The 15,322-nt window shown below is 61.4% G+C and overlaps 1 protein-coding gene across 12 annotated transcripts in view; it reads right to left on the bottom strand.

Moving 5' to 3' along the window:
* The window catches only part of HDAC4 (histone deacetylase 4), a 326,578-nt gene that overhangs the window by 49,373 nt on the left and 261,883 nt on the right, over positions 1-15,322 (bottom strand). For all 12 annotated transcript variants that reach the window (XM_070618804.1, XM_070618796.1, XM_070618799.1 and 9 more), the window contains 3 exons: positions 9,545-9,802; positions 6,408-6,594; positions 2,955-3,088 (listed from right to left, as the gene is read on the bottom strand). In XM_070618804.1, coding sequence (XP_070474905.1) covers positions 2,955-3,088; positions 6,408-6,594; positions 9,545-9,802 — 579 coding nt within the window. The remainder of the gene's footprint in view (positions 1-2,954; positions 3,089-6,407; positions 6,595-9,544; positions 9,803-15,322) is intronic.

The following is a 15,322-nucleotide window of genomic DNA, read 5'->3' on the forward strand; positions in this document are numbered from 1 at the left end:
AGCTCACTGCCCCACAGACCCTGCTCCTCACTGGCACTGGGGACCCCTGTGGCCAGTGACCCAGACATGGCCGGCAGACCGCCCTGCGGTGCCTAAGGAAGGCAGAGGGCGGCACGGTCTCTGTTCTTCTGGGGGTTTCCATTTTCTCCCTCCTGCCTGCTAGCTGAGGGACTTCCTCAGGCCTGAGTGGAGCCTCCTGGAGGGCGAGGGGGTAAGAGCCTGGTCACGGGGACTTCAGATGCCCCGAGCAGCCCCTTGGAGGAGCAGCGCCAGGGAGGCTGGGTCCTGCGGGGCGGGCGCAGGAGGAGGAATGGATGGTTCCTTGGAGCCCGTGGCCGGGGCGATGCTGCCCCCCAGTGGTGCAGCCTCCGGATCCTAGGCCAGGGCCACCCGTTCCACTCTACACTCCACCAGGCCTGGGTTGCTCTCCTCCCCAGATGGCACTTCATGCCAGGAATCGGGAACAGCCTCTGTGCCCTTCCCCCTCCAAAGATCACGTACCAGCATAAAACTCATAACGAAATGGGGGTCACGTGAAACAGACTGACTTAAATTCCTAACTGTTCCAGCTTCTACAGGAGGAACGGGCGGACGCAAGGACTGGGATTCTGGCCACATGTGCTCTCCTGGCGCTGGCCCAGGGGGCACCGGGGCTGTGACGGATGGATGCGGATGGTTTTGTCAACCGCAGGGCTCTAGCTTCCCAGGGCCACTCTGCAGAGCAGCACGTGCCTCCCACATCCTATCCCCAGTTCTGTGGGAGTCCTAGTGTGTGTGGGGACACAGCAGGTTCCCACTTGATAGACACATGGCCGACTGGGGGCCATCATCCTAGAGCTGCCAGCCCCACTCCCCAGACGCGGACAGAGGCGTCCCAGGGCCTGGAGCCCCCCTCTCCATGCTCGCACTGTCGGCAGGGCCTCCCCGACTCCTCATGATGGTCGCTCTCCACGGCAAAAAGCACGAGTGGGTCACTTCATGGAGACACTGCTCCCCCATCGGAAGGAGGAAGGAACCTCAGGAGCTTATTCAGCGGGGGCTTCCCGTCCTCGCAGGCCCTGGGGCCACTGCAGCCATGTGTGGGCATGTGAATTACTGTGCCTCCGACGCCCCAAGCAGGGGTGGGGGCTCAGCCCTCCTTGTCTGAGAGTGAGCCTAGCCACCACCACGGCCAGGCAGCAGAGAAAGCAGGAGAGCTGGAGACACAGGGTTGCCAGAACCTTCTCACTGGACTTAGAGTAGGCGGGGTAGAGATGCTGGGCCCGTGAATCCAGTTCTAACCAGACCAGACTCCATCCTCACACGCTCTGCTCCTGGGCAAGAACTTCGATTATGAGAAAGACCCTAAAGGCCTGAGGCTCTCCCCACACCCTCGGAGAAGCTCTTGGAAATATTAAAGTGAAAGAACATTCAACACAAAGCCAACAGGACAGACCTCTCCTGTGAACCTCCAGATCCTGCCAGGCGGCAGAGGCCTGAGGATGGCCTGGCTGTGCGACCAGGAAATGATCAGAAAGAAAGTAAGCGGGGGGCAGGGAGGAGTTCAGCAAGAGTGTGTGGATGGGAGGGTGTGCAGGACAGACGGGGACATGACAGAGGGTGCTGGAGGAGAGAGGGTGGGAGGAGAGGGGGTGTGGGAGGAGAGAGGGTGGGAGGAGAGGGGGTGTGGGAGGAGAGGGGGTGTGGGAGGAGAGGGGGTGGGAGGAGAGGGAGTGCGGGAGGAGAGAGGGTGGGAGGAGAGGGGGTGTGGGAGGAGAGGGGGTGCGGGAGGAGAGGGGGTGGGAGGAGAGGGGGTGTGGGAGGAGAGGGAGTGCGGGAGGAGAGGGGGTGGGAGGAGAGGGGGTATGGGAGGAGAGGGGGTGGGAGGAGAGGGAATGCGGGAGGAGAGGGGGTGGGAAGAGAGGGGGTGGGAAGAGAGGGAATGCGGGAGGAGAGGGGGTGGGAGGAGAGGGGGGTGGGAAGAGAGGGGGGTGGGAGGAGGGGGGTGCGGGAGGAGAGGGGGTGGGAGGAGAGGGGGTGCGGGAGGAGAGGGACTGCGGGAGGAGAGGGGGTGGGAGGAGAGGGGGTGTGGGAGGAGAGGGGGTGGGAGGAGAGGGAGTGCGGGAGGAGAGAGGGTGGGGGGAGGAGAGGGGGTGTGGGAGGAGAGGGGGTGTGGGAGGAGAGGGGGTGGGAGGAGAGGGAATGCGGGAGGAGAGGGGGTGGGAAGAGAGGGGGTGGGAAGAGAGGGGGTGGGAGGAGGGGGGTGCGGGAGGAGAGGGGGTGGGAGGAGAGGGGGTGCGGGAGGAGAGGGAGTGCGGGAGGAGAGGGGGTGGGAGGAGAGGGGGTGTGGGAGGAGAGGGGGTGGGAGGAGAGGGAGTGCGGGAGGAGAGAGGGTGGGGGGAGGAGAGGGGGTGTGGGAGGAGGGGGGTGTGGGAGGAGAGGGAGTGTGGGAGGAGAGGGGGTAGGAGGAGAGGGGGTGCGGGAGGAGAGGGGGTGGGAGGAGAGGGGGTGGGAGGAGAGGGGGTGCGGGAGGAGAGAGGGTGGGAGGAACGGGGGTGTGGGAGGAGAGAGGGTGGGAGGAGAGGGGGTGCGGGAGGAGGGAGGGTTTGGGAGGAGAGAGGGTGGGAGGAGAGGGGGTGCGGGAGGAGGGAGGGTTTGGGAGGAGAGAGGGTGGGAGGAGAGGGGGTGCGGGAGGAGGGAGGGTTTGGGAGGAGAGAGGGTGGGAGGAGAGGGGGTGCGGGAGGAGGGAGGGTGCGGGACGAGGGAGGGGTGTAGGACAGAGGCAGGCCTTCCTACAGAGAATAGTTGAACTCTTAGGAGACAGCCTGGCTTCTTTGAGAAGCAGGCCTGTGCAGTGGCAGGTGCCCGACGTCACTGAGGAAACGCTCCCAGGCCCCTCTGGCTGCCACACCATCCACCCCTGATTCCTGCGGGCCTCAGAGGCCCCCTCCCTGCCACGCAAGGGCCAGCCTCACCTCACATTTGCCTCGGAGGCCGGTCTCCTGCAGCCGGGACCAGATGCTCTGGATCCTCCCGGCGTGCTCCGGGTGGCTGTTAGTGTTCCCGCAGGTGCACTGGTGCTTCAGCATCAGCGTGTCGTACACCAGGCCTGAAGCAGAGGGCAGAAGCGGGCCACCGTCAGAGGAGCTGTCAGGGTCCTTGGCAGCAGCCACCCACCACGCGAGGCCGAGCCCCTGCTCATGGCACCTGCCAAACAGTCTGAGCCACCAGCACCCTGGGTTGGGGCAGCCGAGTGGCCTGCATTGCCGGGAGCAGGTCAAGAAGAAAGGAATGAGAAGGCCCACTCCCGACTCAGATCTCTCGGCCATCAGGCATGTGGCATTTATGTCATGGAGGACTGCGCTGACTTCCAGAAACAAGAGTTTGGTCCAGAGATCCACGTCTGTCTGGTCAGGGACCGCCCTCTCCGTTAAGTGTTCTGGTGGACTGAGGACTGCCTGAGGTTCTGGGGGTTCAGAAGACACGAGACTCGGTTCCTGCCCTTAGAAACTTCCAGAGTAGCTGAGACAAGTGTGTGAGAGCACACACACCAACAGGCAAACACAAGTGCACTTAAAATGACATAGAAAGGACAGAACTAGAGTTCAGAAACTTGTGCCAACTGCCTAGGTTTGCACGGCCCATTCGGGACGCAGCCGAAAGCTGTAAGGCCTGGCGGTGCCCAGCATCCAGCCCGCCCGCAGGGAGGGAGCCCGACCAGCCTCGGAGCCAGCCTGCGCACCGCTGTGCGGGGAACCAGTGATGCTCCCACACCCATCACAGCGCCTGACGTCAGAGTCAGGAAGATGCCCCGAAGGCGGTTGTATCCCGTACATGAGGAGGGTGGAGAAAGCGGGGAGGGCAGGTGGGTGCCGAGCGCCCCCTGCAACAGCTTTCTCCAGGGTGTGCCCGTCCTACGCCCCTCCTGTTGGGGGAAGGGTCGGCCCCTTGGTGACATCTGCCAGGAGGGGTGCCCACGGTCCCTGCTGCAGCACTGTCTGTGTCATCTCACACACCTGGGCTCCCAGGGTCCTGACAACGGGAAGGCCGGGCTGGGTGAACGGAGGCCCTGGGCAGACAGGTCTCTGCTAAGGGGCACCTGTCGCTAACACCTGCTCACTCAGGCGGAGAGCTGGGAGAGCTGTGCCGTAGAGCACTGGCCGCACGGTCAGACAGACCCATGCTACTACTTCTGTGTGTTTCCTGCTGCAAAGAGGCAGCAGCATCACCAACCCCAGGGCAGCAGAGCTTCCAGATGAGCCTGTTTCCATAGGGTCCAACTGGAGACCTAGAGGTCCCAGACCTCCTCACTCAGTCTCTTGGGAGTTGGGCTAACAGGAGTCAGTCCCCTTGCATTGGGAGAATTCGATCGAGGTGTAGTAGCAAAACTGAGTGGTGGAGGTTGGCGGGTAGGTGAGACTTCTGGTAAAAAAACAGCAGGTTAGGAGCGGGCTCACAGGACCCAAACACAGAAACTCACAATCAGTGCACTAAGATGTGTGCACAAGATATGGATGTAAAAGAGGGTACATTTAGTGGCTTATAATGGCAATGCATGCCCATATATACAGGTATACACATGCACATACCCATGGATATGTGGAATGCATGTACACATGTGCATAAACAATCCAGATGACTATCAAGACAATGACTATGGCCGACCCATTCAACAGCATCATTGAGATAAAACAGTTTGCTCCTGTTTACTGGGCACACTGCTGGAATCTTCAAGGGGGACATCACTGTTATTCCCTTTGACAGACGGGAAACTGGAGCACAGAGTGATGGAGAGGTTGCCCGAGTACAGAGCTGAGGTGGACCAGCCAGGACGCCAGGCAGCTCCAAGAACAAGCCACATGGATGTGCATGGACGTGGGAGGCCAGCCAAGGAGAGGGCGGAGCAAGAAACAAATGTACACGGGCGCCAGAGAACCTGCCCTTGTCAAATAAACGGTGTCTGCGTCCATCTGTCCATCCGCTGTGCACAGAAATAACTCTGGGAGATTTAAATGAAACTCTCCTAGCAGCGGCCCCCCCCTGGGGAGTGGGACCCGGGGCAAGCACCACTTTCTCAGAGCTCCGCCCCGTGTTCTCACAGTGAGCACATTCTGTTCTGCACGTTTTGTGAAAAGGAATCATGATGACAAACTAAGAAAGCACATCTACGGGGGGCCTGCTGGCCCGCTCCTGTGACACACGTAGATGCGACGGCCCGCGTGCGCCTCTCCGTGCCCGTCCACATGGGAGCCCCCCACAGTGGCTGCGGGACTGGGGTCTCTGCTCTCCGGGCCGTGCTCTTCTCATCTCAGCCAGGGGCCAGGCTGCCCTTTTGGCAGGGTCACCTGCTGACTCTGTTGGTGACTCTTTGTCATTTTCTTTCTGAAGAGCAACGATTTAAGTTCTAGATAAGTACCACCGAATTTTTCTCTGAACGTGAGCAGTACCCTTCTAGGACCCAACGAAGAGGACTCAGCCACATTTAGGTCTTACGGCACGCAGAAGAAGACGTTGCATGAGGACGGTCTGAAGAAGGATGAAAGCATTCTGTGTTTAGGTAACCTTTTCTTGTGTCAGTGAAAGGAAACGTGCGATGAGAGCATGTGAACTGCCCTCCCAACCAGGCTGGGTGGCAATACTGTGGCACTCGGGCAGTTCCAGGCCTGGGAGCCCAGAGCCTCAGAGCAGGTGGATGGACACCTGCCCGCCCGCCGAGTGCCCACTGTTGACTGCGGAGCGGCGCCTTCAGCCAGGACAGGCTTCCTGCTGCAGACCTCTCCCGGCCCCCGTGCAGACTGAGGAAGCATGGCTGCTGGCAACAGCCTGCGGACAAGGACAAACAGCTCTAGAAAGCCAGAGCGTGGGGGCTGGCTGAGCTCTGTGCTCACAGGAGCAGGACGTGCAGTGTGGAAGTGACACCGTCAGCTACCTGGGCCTCACGGTCAAGGCCCTGGACGCAGGCTCGCTTCCAGGAGGGACTGGTGGGAAAGGGCTAGCTTGTCACCCTGCTGACCACCGACAGGAAGCCGCCTTTGGGGAGACTGCTCTGCAGAGGAGAAGGGGATTCTCCGGGAAGGGGAGGCGGGCTTTTGAGGCAGGACAGACCCCCAGGATCACAGAATGGGGGGCGAGAAGGGAGCCTCAGTGATGGATCCATCTGGTCCCCTCCTAGTCTATGCCCAGGAGTAGGGCCAGGGGTGAGGTCGCCAGGCCCTCCAGCCCTGGAAGTGGCCTGTCCTCAGCCCCATGCCTCACCCTCTGGAGAGCACAGGCCCCAAAGGGGCGCCCCACTTACTCCGCTCCAGCTGTGAACCACCTCTCACACATGGGCTCAGTCAGCAAGGCAGACGGGGCCACAACGGCCCTGCCCCACGAACCGCCCCATGGCCTCCCCTGGCCCGCCGGCCTGCCCTCTCCACGCACAGTACCTGTGGTGAACCTCGGCTTGGTGGGGGGCTCCTGCACAGACATGGGGAAGGTGGCAGACGCTGGAGACGACTGTGCCCGGGACAGAGGCCGGTGGCCGCCAAAGGACACGGGGATGCCAGCGGCCTCCATGGACGCCTGGTAGTTCCTCAGCTGGTGGATGCGCTGCTGCTCCAGGAGGAGGGCTTGCTGGTGGCAGAGGAAACAGCGTTTGTGCGCCTCACGGTACCCCCACGTCCCGGCGGCAGGGCGACGTGCTGTGCCCCTGTCATTCCTCCATCCCTCACTCCCCATCCACTTGCTCACCCACGTGCGGCACGCGGCGGGAGGCCGCCGGGCAGGCAGGGGGGGCAGGCTGCCCGCCGCTCGAGGGCCCCAGCCTGCAGGCCGCCTCCTCCCTCTGAGCTCAAGCCAGACACTTGAGGGAAAAGCCTGTCACAGGACAGAAGTGCTAACTCTTCCCTGGAGACCCTTCCCTTCTCCTGGTCTCTCGCCGCCCCATGTCCGCTCGAGGACAGGAAGGGCGCTGAAGCTAGGAAGGTCCCGCTCAGGTTCCAGGCGGGGCGCCGGGAGGGTGTGGGCGTCCCTCTGAGTGGGTGAAGACCCAGAAGGAGACTCCCCAGGACCCCGCTTTAGCCATCTTTGAGCAAGAACAGCTAGACGAAAAAGGCAGTGAGTTAATTCAACACATACTTTCATGAAAAATTGTTTTCACAGAAACTACGTTTCTTTGTGAAGAACCGGCTTCCATAAAAGCACAATTCTGCAAGGCCCTGAAGCAGGCGTCTCAGCACCCGAGGGCCCCGGGCGACGGGGCGGGCCTGACACCCTTGGGAGCGGGGGCTGCGTCCTCACCTCGCTGAGGTGGACAGCGCTAGTTCACCTTGTCTCCTCTCCTCGGACCCTGAGCCAGGGAGGAACACGCGCAAGAAGACTCCAGAAGGGCTGGAGAGGTGGGCGGGAGAGGGGCTTGACCTAGGGCCACGGCAGGGGCGGGTGCTGGGTCTGTGGAGCGGGGGACTCGGCCGGGGCCGGGCCTGGCAGCGAGGTAGACCCCGAGCTGAGTGCCCCCTGGGAGGCGGAGCGGGGCCGGAGGGAGAGAGGTGGAGCCGGGCCCACCAGCCCCACCCCGAGGAGCTGCCCTGCTGCCGGGAGCGGCAGGACCTCTTCCCCAGGCCTCCCTGAGAATGGGGGGCAGGCAGGCAACACCCTGCGGTGCGGGGGTGCCCCCACGCCTACGAACTCCACCACGAGGCGAGATTGCGTTTCCATGCACCAATCCTATCATTTGGAAGGCCAGGACCGACCTCCAGGCCCGAGATGAGAAGCAGGTACACCATGGGCTGTGGGGCAGGGCCCAGCCCGGGCTGTCACCAGAGGGGGAGCGAGCCCCTCTGCCCAGGCTCCCGAATTCCTGCTGCTAGGAAGCAGAGGTGGAGGGCCAGAGAAGGACAGCCCGAGATGCTGGGGGACCAGGACGGGAGGCCCAAAGCCACCTCCCTGCAGAAGGCCAGGAGCAGGCAGCTGCCCCACGGGGCCTCCCCGCCCTAGAGCCGGCTTCCCACCGCCAGTGCTGCTGGGGGAGCTCCCCGACTCCGACGGGCTCACAGGCCGCTTCACAGCCGCCCCAACCTGCCAGCACCTCTCCTGGAGGCACCCAGGCTACAGAACACCGGATACCAGACTTCTGTTATGTCGGCAAACTGCTCCATGTGCCACGTTCCCCTGAGAAGGAGCTCTGCTCGTTCCTCTCCAAAGAACACAGAAAATAAGTGTTCCTAATAACTGTTGCCGGCGTGGAGTACGACTAAATAAACGCTGACCACTTTATCCTCTACAGGGCGCTGGCCCTAAACCTTTACCTGAGCACCGGCCGATTTCACACCACTGCCTTCAGTTCTGATAAGAAGTGTGCGTCCCTCACAGACGTTCAAGGCTCTACCAGCCACACGGGAATGAAGCCCCCTCGGGCCCTAACGACTAGGATGGCCAGCCAGGCAGGAGCCTGCACGGCAGAAGCCGGTGACCCCTCTTGGAGTGACCTCTTGGTTCCCATGAAGCGTTGGGTCCGCGCACTTTGTGGAGCAGCGCGTCAGCGCCGGGGTGCTCGGAAAGAGGCCTGAGGAGCGGGAGAGAGGCCGGCAGCGGAAGGAGAGACAGAGAAAGCGCTACAAAGTCAGCGTGGAGGCTGTGGCCTGCTGCCGACCAGGGGTCTCGAGAGAAATCAAAGAGCCACTCCTGTGGGTCACACCGAGTCTGCCCAGGCGTTGCTGGGCGAGGCGGAGGGGCTGCTGCGGCTGCACAGCTGAGCTGTGGGAGCTGAGGGGGCGCCTGGCTGGGCAGCCAGCACAAAGTCTAGCGAGAAGGGAGCAGATGAGCCAGGGCCCTGCGCCCCAGATGCGGCCCCACTGCTGGAGGAGACGATCAGATCCCACTGCATGGGCACCTTGGGCTCTTGTGTCCTGCTTATCAGGAACAAGCAGCCGCCCTGGTGGTACTCGGGCTTTCTGACTCACTGGTCGGCTGTCCTCGTGTTTTGTTGACTTGGTAGTTTTATTTGTCACTATAAATTAATAAATCGTTCCTTGGATCTATTCATCAGTCTCCTGTGAGTTTGGTTATTCCATGTCAGTGCCTGGGAAACTTATGGCTCTGGGTACCTGCATCACACTGCTTTTCTGGGTCTGTAAGGCTCGTCAGCACTGTCTCCTTGGCCCCAAAAGGTCCTGCCTACCTTTCTGATCAATTGAAAAATCAGTCTCCCACCCCTGCCTTTAGTGATTATGCTGAATCCTAACAACACTTGGATTTACGTTATCTACAGCCTATAGACCCGAAAGAAAATCATCCCGAGGGGGCTTGGAGCAAGCATTTGGCTGGAAAGCAGGTGCATAAATGACCACAGTGGACAAATGGCCAGTGTCTCTAGTACAGCTAACGTAAACTAGACACCAAACCACACCTCCCTCCCACAGCACCCAGGGCGACGGCCGAGGACCTGGACAGGCAGGAGTGGAAGGAAGAGGCCCTCCAGTGTCCACTGACCCCCAGCCAGAGGGCACTGCTCCATGGGGGACGTGGCTGTCCCAGGACCCGGCCTGTCCTGTCCCCTCTCTCGTGCCCCTGCCCATGCGGTCACCTGTCTGAAGAGCAGCTCCTGCTCCGTAGGCTGGTGCTGGCCCGGCTCCGCCTCCCGCGGGGGCTCGGCCTCCTCATCGTCACTCTCGATGGGCTCCTGCTTCACCTGCACTCCGGTCAGTGCGTGCGCCTCCTTCTGCCCGGAGAGCCGGTCCCGGTAGGGCTCCTCCAGGAGGGCCTGGTGCTCGCGGAGCTCCTCCTCCGTCTCCTCAGGGTGGCTCTCGGGCTGCCGGGCCGGCTCGCTGGGCTTGGGGATAATCTGCAAAACAGAGGTCGTGGGTGATCCAGGGTGGCCGGGACTATCGGACGAACAGGCACATCACAAGCTCTGTACTGACACAGAGGGAGGGACGCCCCTGAGGGTGCCTCCTCGTGCTGAGCTAAGGCCACAAGGCATGGTCATTCACCCACGGAACGCCTAGGGAAGGAACACTGAGGCCCCAGCCCCAGGAGGAGACAGACTGGCATCTGGCACATTGAGTACCTCATGTGCCAGGCAAGACAAGTGCAACCAAAGTCTCGGGTATCAACCCGCGTCTGCACCCAGGCGCGAAGTGGAGAGGCCAACCCCACTCCTATGGCCACAGCCGCTGAGAGAAACACCGCCTGCCCCTCCTCCACCCGCCACCCCACTGGAAACCCACATCCCCAGTGTTTGCTGCTAAGTCCCAGGACACTGCGACGATCGCAGCCTCTCAGCACTGGAGGACAGGGGCTCTCTGCTCTCCTCCTCTGACCTGCTCACCGCTCTGTCAGGGCCTGCTGCTCGGCTCCCTCCCCTTCGGGCAGTCTTTTCCCTGAGGAAGCTTCCTCGTGCTGGCACCTCCCAAGCACAGGTGCTGAGCCCAGACCTCGCTCTTCCTTTCCAGACCTGCCACCTGACGGCTGCTAGACTTCTTGGCTCAACGTGGACGCCCACGGGCACCGCACACACGGCCCAACGCTGAACTCAGGGAGGCTTAAATCTCTTCTTTCTCTCGGACTCTTTCTCAGCAAATGGAACCCTCTCCAGCCAGCTGCGAAGTCACAAACTTGAGCATCTCACTGACCCCTCCCTCTGTGGTGCCCGTCTGACACTGCCCAGGTGCCATTCATCTGAGACGTCTCTGGAGTCGCCGATCCTCCCCATCCGCACTCTCCTGCTCCCTTCCTGCATCAGGCAATGGCGTCTCCTGCCTCGATTACAGCCACGGCCTTCCGGGAGGCCCCTCTCCAGTGTGTCTCCACGTGGCAGTGACAGTGAGCTTTCGAACGTGCCACCTCATGGTGCGCTCTCCTTCTTAAAGCCCCTTAAATGCCTCCCCGCCGTCCGCTGTGAGCTCCTCCACCATCTCCCTCTGCCACTTGCCACTCTATGCTCCAGCCACACCACAGCTGTCCGCGGGTCCCTGCCCCACGTGCTCCCTCCTCCTGGTCCTCCACAGCTGCAGGTCCTCCTGATGGGCTCCCCACGGCTTCCCTCCCTCCCCGGCCCTCTCCACTGGGCTCCCTCCTGACACCCCTTAGGCCTCCAGGTGTTCTCTGCCCTCCACGTGAGGGTGAGTGACCTCCTGCGTGCTCCACATCCCTCCACGCCTCCCCAGCACCCCAACTCTAAGGGTCTCTCTTAACACATGATCTGTTTGCCACGGGAAACGAGTTGATGGGCAGAGTGCCTGGCCTTGTCTCTGAGAACGCAAGGGGCGCTCTGAAGCCCCTCGTGGAGGTCTTCGTGAGAGAACCGCCCTGGTGCAGAGAACGAACCTTTCCAGCACACTCTGATTCTGTTTCTGGAAGGAAACAGATTTTCAAGGCAGCCCAGCGTTTTTCACACCTGAGCTTCAGTATTTTCAAAAGTCTGCGCAGAGCCGCCTGCGTTCTCGCCCACGCCGTGGCGGGGAGCAGTTTGCCCATGGGGGACGGACTCGCGGGCACTCTGTGTGAGCGCAGAGTCCTAGCAGCCTGGTACCGGGGGCCAGCTGGACAGCAGGGCCCAGCCACGTGTGTGGACACGCACACAAGACGCAGCTCAGCCTGCACCCCGGAGGACCTGCCCTGCCTTGCTGTGAGAAACAGAGCTCAGACTGGACTGGGGATGCATTTTATATGCTCCTCCTTAATCAGCTTATAATAAACACTTCACGGTGAAGCCTGACTGTGAAAGCGAGCCGAGGAAACCACCAGCCACTTTCTTTATCTCCAACCCCACGGCGACTGCTCATCAGACAATTTCGACGCAGCACGGGGAACAGAGCAGAGCGCCGGCCGGGGCAGGCTTAGTACAGATTCCAGAAGGCAAGCCAGCAAGGCGAGAGAGCGCCAGGAAGACGGCATGCAGGCTAAAGACTTGATTCCAAATACATAACCTGCCAACCTTATATCCAGTTGCTTTAACAGAGTTCTCACACAGGTTTACTAAAAATAGTGTTTTAAAATCCTGACGGTTTTGAGATTTCTGATGGTCTCTTACATGTCAACCCCATCTTCTTCCTCCTGCACACCTGGAGCCCGCGAGGCCCACCGTGAGCTCCTGGCTGGACAAAGTCCACTCGGGCACCAGACTGTGACCCCGACTGGGAAGGGGCAGGGATGATGTCCCCCGCCAGCAGAGGGCGCTGGGCCTCTCCCGGCCTCCCGCATCCACGCTGGCCTCAAGAGGACCTCAGCACATGGCAGCACAAGCCTTGGCTTTAGGGCCGACGAGGTCACAAACTCTCCCCGTTCCTTTGTCACACACGGCCTGGTGGGGTCTGACAGGTAACAGGATGGGGTTTATTGAGTGGCTGATGGGAGGTTTACCGGGCGAGTGAGTGGGGGCCTGAGAAGGTGGCTGGCTGTCACACCTGGTGAGTGGATGTCAGAGCAGAGGGGTGGGCAGGGGTCCACAAGGAGGGAACAATGGCAGCCAGGATGGATATGGGAGTGGCAGTGGGGACAGAGACACATGGTGTGCCGGAGGGCAAGGGTGCAAAAGAATTGGCAACAGGGCTGAGGACACAGTGACGGGGGTCAGGACCGCAGGCACGAGAGGCTATGTTTTCTCAGATGCTCCTGCCTGCGCTGCAGAAAGATCCTGAAAGGTCTGACTGAGAATGGGGCGGGGCGGGGCTGGGGAGTCCGTGCAGGGAAGTGACACTGTGGGGGCTCAGCCAGGCTCGGGGGGAAGGCCAGCAGAGGGGCTGGGTCCAGGCGCAGCGAGGGAGGGCCAGGCAGTAGTGTTGGCTCCCAGTGGCCGTGGAGAGTGAGCAGGGGGCCCTGGATACCGGGCCAGGGGCAAGGGACAGCTGCTGCTCAGAGGCAGGAGACTGGCCCGGGCACGGCAGGAAGGGCAGGGGAGGAGCCTGGCTCAGAGGCGGAAATTCAAGCGCCAGGCGGACCCGTGAGGAGACATCCCCTGAGAAGTGGGTCCAAGGGTGGCATTCAGGAGACAGGTCAGGGCTGGAGACGACTGTCAGGAAGCACTGAGCAGCTGGGAAGTTGAGGCACAGTAGCTCCCGCACAGCTCACGGAGCCAGTGCCGCAGAGAGAGAGGCAGGGAGCCACACAGACAGGGGACACCGGAGAAGGGCCAGAGAGCCAGAAGGAGCGCGAGCGTCTGCCAGGGGACGGGGCCACGGGGCACGCTGTCCTGGGGAGTGGACAAGGCACTTGCAGGCTTGGGGTCAGCTCTCGGACACTCATGAGGGGGCAGGCAGGCAACAGGCCACAACCTCAGGAGAGGGGAAAGCGTCTGCACCAGGTGGGGGCAGGTGTGGGGGCAGGAGTGGCGGGGCCACTGGAGGCTGACCCTGCAGGGAGGGGTCCTGGAGGCTGGGCCTGCTCCTGGGGGACCCAGGGCCATTCTGAGACCCTTTCGGGAGGCCCAGCTCCGAGGTGGTCAGTGTGTCTGAGGACACAGGGCCCTGGTCCGTTCTCGGGCTGGAGGCCCCAGGAGAAGTGACTGAGGAGGAGAGGGGCCAGCCAGGGTCCTCCAGGGCATCCCCAGAGGAAACGAGTTGTGACTATCGAGATGCTGATCACAGACGAGAAGAGGACAGCAGCCACGAGAAAGGGCACCTGTGGACAGGGACGCTCCAATCCCAGCTTTCCTCCAACACGCTCTTTTAAATTTCAGAACCTCAGAAAATGTCAAGTACAGCGTGCGGAACCCCATGTGTCCTTCACCTGGATAGAAACAGCAAGATGGACACACGACCCAGCCCAGGAACGGCGTGCATGCGCGTCTGGCCTTCTGCACGCAGCCATCCCCTGGGGAGCCCTGCTGATGAGTTCAGTGAGAATCCACTGCAGTGTACGTATTCAAGTTTCCTCAGCTGTTCCAGTAACATCGCTTATGGCCCTTCTTGTCTGATTTGGGTCCGGGTGCAGATCATACGCCCTATTTAGGTGACCCGTATAAGGCTGACATCACGGAAGTGTCCAACCAGCTACTCTGTATAACGCCCCGGATGTGGATGAGGATATGCCCTCAGGAGTGGCCCAGGGAGGAGTGTGGGGCAGGGCACTGGTGGGTACTGCTGCGCCTCTTGGGGACCTCGGGTGGGGACGAGCGTCCCGTCATGGGGGTGTTGGTTCCTCGGTGGCTGAGCTAGTGTGGACGGGTTTCTCTGTGGGGAAGGTGCTGGGTGCCCGCTGACATCAGGACGCACCTGTGGGCTGCCTTCTACTTCTTTCCATGAATGATGCTGGGAGGGTTGAAGGGCTGAATGTGTGAAAGTCTCAGAAGTTTCCAGGAACCTCCTGTGGCCCTCTCTCTCGTGTGACCCGGCTCTCCGCTCCAGGTCGGCCTGGGCTGGGAGTGTGGCGTCCCCTCCCTTCCTCCTTCAGCTTCACACTCTTAGGGAGCCTCCTGAGGTCATGACCTCGTGTATGTAGCGTGTCCTGGCAGGGGCACGGCTGGGCGCTGCAGCCCTGGGACGGTGGTTGGGTGGGAGCTCCGGGACATCAGAGGGGGAGGAGGGGGGAGCTGGAAGATGGCAAAGGCCCAGTGGCAGCTCTGCCCAGGAGGCCAACTATGGTCAGAGGGACACAGCAGAGTGGAGCATGGAATGGCCTGCTCACGGGCGGAATGTCCCTGGGCTCCCTCTCCCACTTTCTTCTTGGCTTCCTCGGAGAATGAAGGCATCTGAGTAGAGGCCTCCAGTCCCTCCAGAGGAGTCAGGACACTGGGCTTCCACGAGAGACAGCCTGGCTCTGGGCAAGGAGTCTATGCTGACCCCGTTGGAAGGAGCTCTGGGCGGGGCAGGGACACCCAAGCTGCCGCCAGCTCCCTGGAGGGCACGTCCCATCTGGAGGCACAGAGACGCTCCCCAGGGGTGGCCACAGCCCCTCAGGCCTCAGAGGGTGCCTGGGAGGGATGTCACCATGACAGCGGTGGGTGGCTGGTGTCAGTGGCCTCCCTGTGATGCAGAGCAGGCTCGGTCACATGGCTGCCAGGGTCTCAGCTCAGCAGGGACGTGGTGCTCGTGGAGCCAGGCCCCTTGGTCTCCCTCTGCCTTCGAGATGCAGCTCTGCTCTCTACCAGCCGGGCTGAGGGCCGGGCCACCCAGCAGAGCTGGCCTGGAGGTGAGGCTCCCACAGACAGACGTGATGGGGGGGATGTTGGCAGTGAAACAGGGAACTAGACAAGTGGGTCCGCTCTTTGTCTTCCAATGGCCTTCTGGACCTGGAGCCCCCTTTAGCAATTATACAAGAATGAATGCAGCTCCATATGTGGAACAATAAATTTTCTAAAAGCCAGGCTGGCGTTCAGGGCCAAAACCAAACTGGTAACCATGCCAATATTTAAAGATTATTAGAC

The sequence above is a fragment of the Equus przewalskii genome, chromosome 5 (genome assembly GCF_037783145.1).
Source record: "Equus przewalskii isolate Varuska chromosome 5, EquPr2, whole genome shotgun sequence".
Lineage (NCBI taxonomy): Eukaryota > Metazoa > Chordata > Mammalia > Perissodactyla > Equidae > Equus > Equus przewalskii.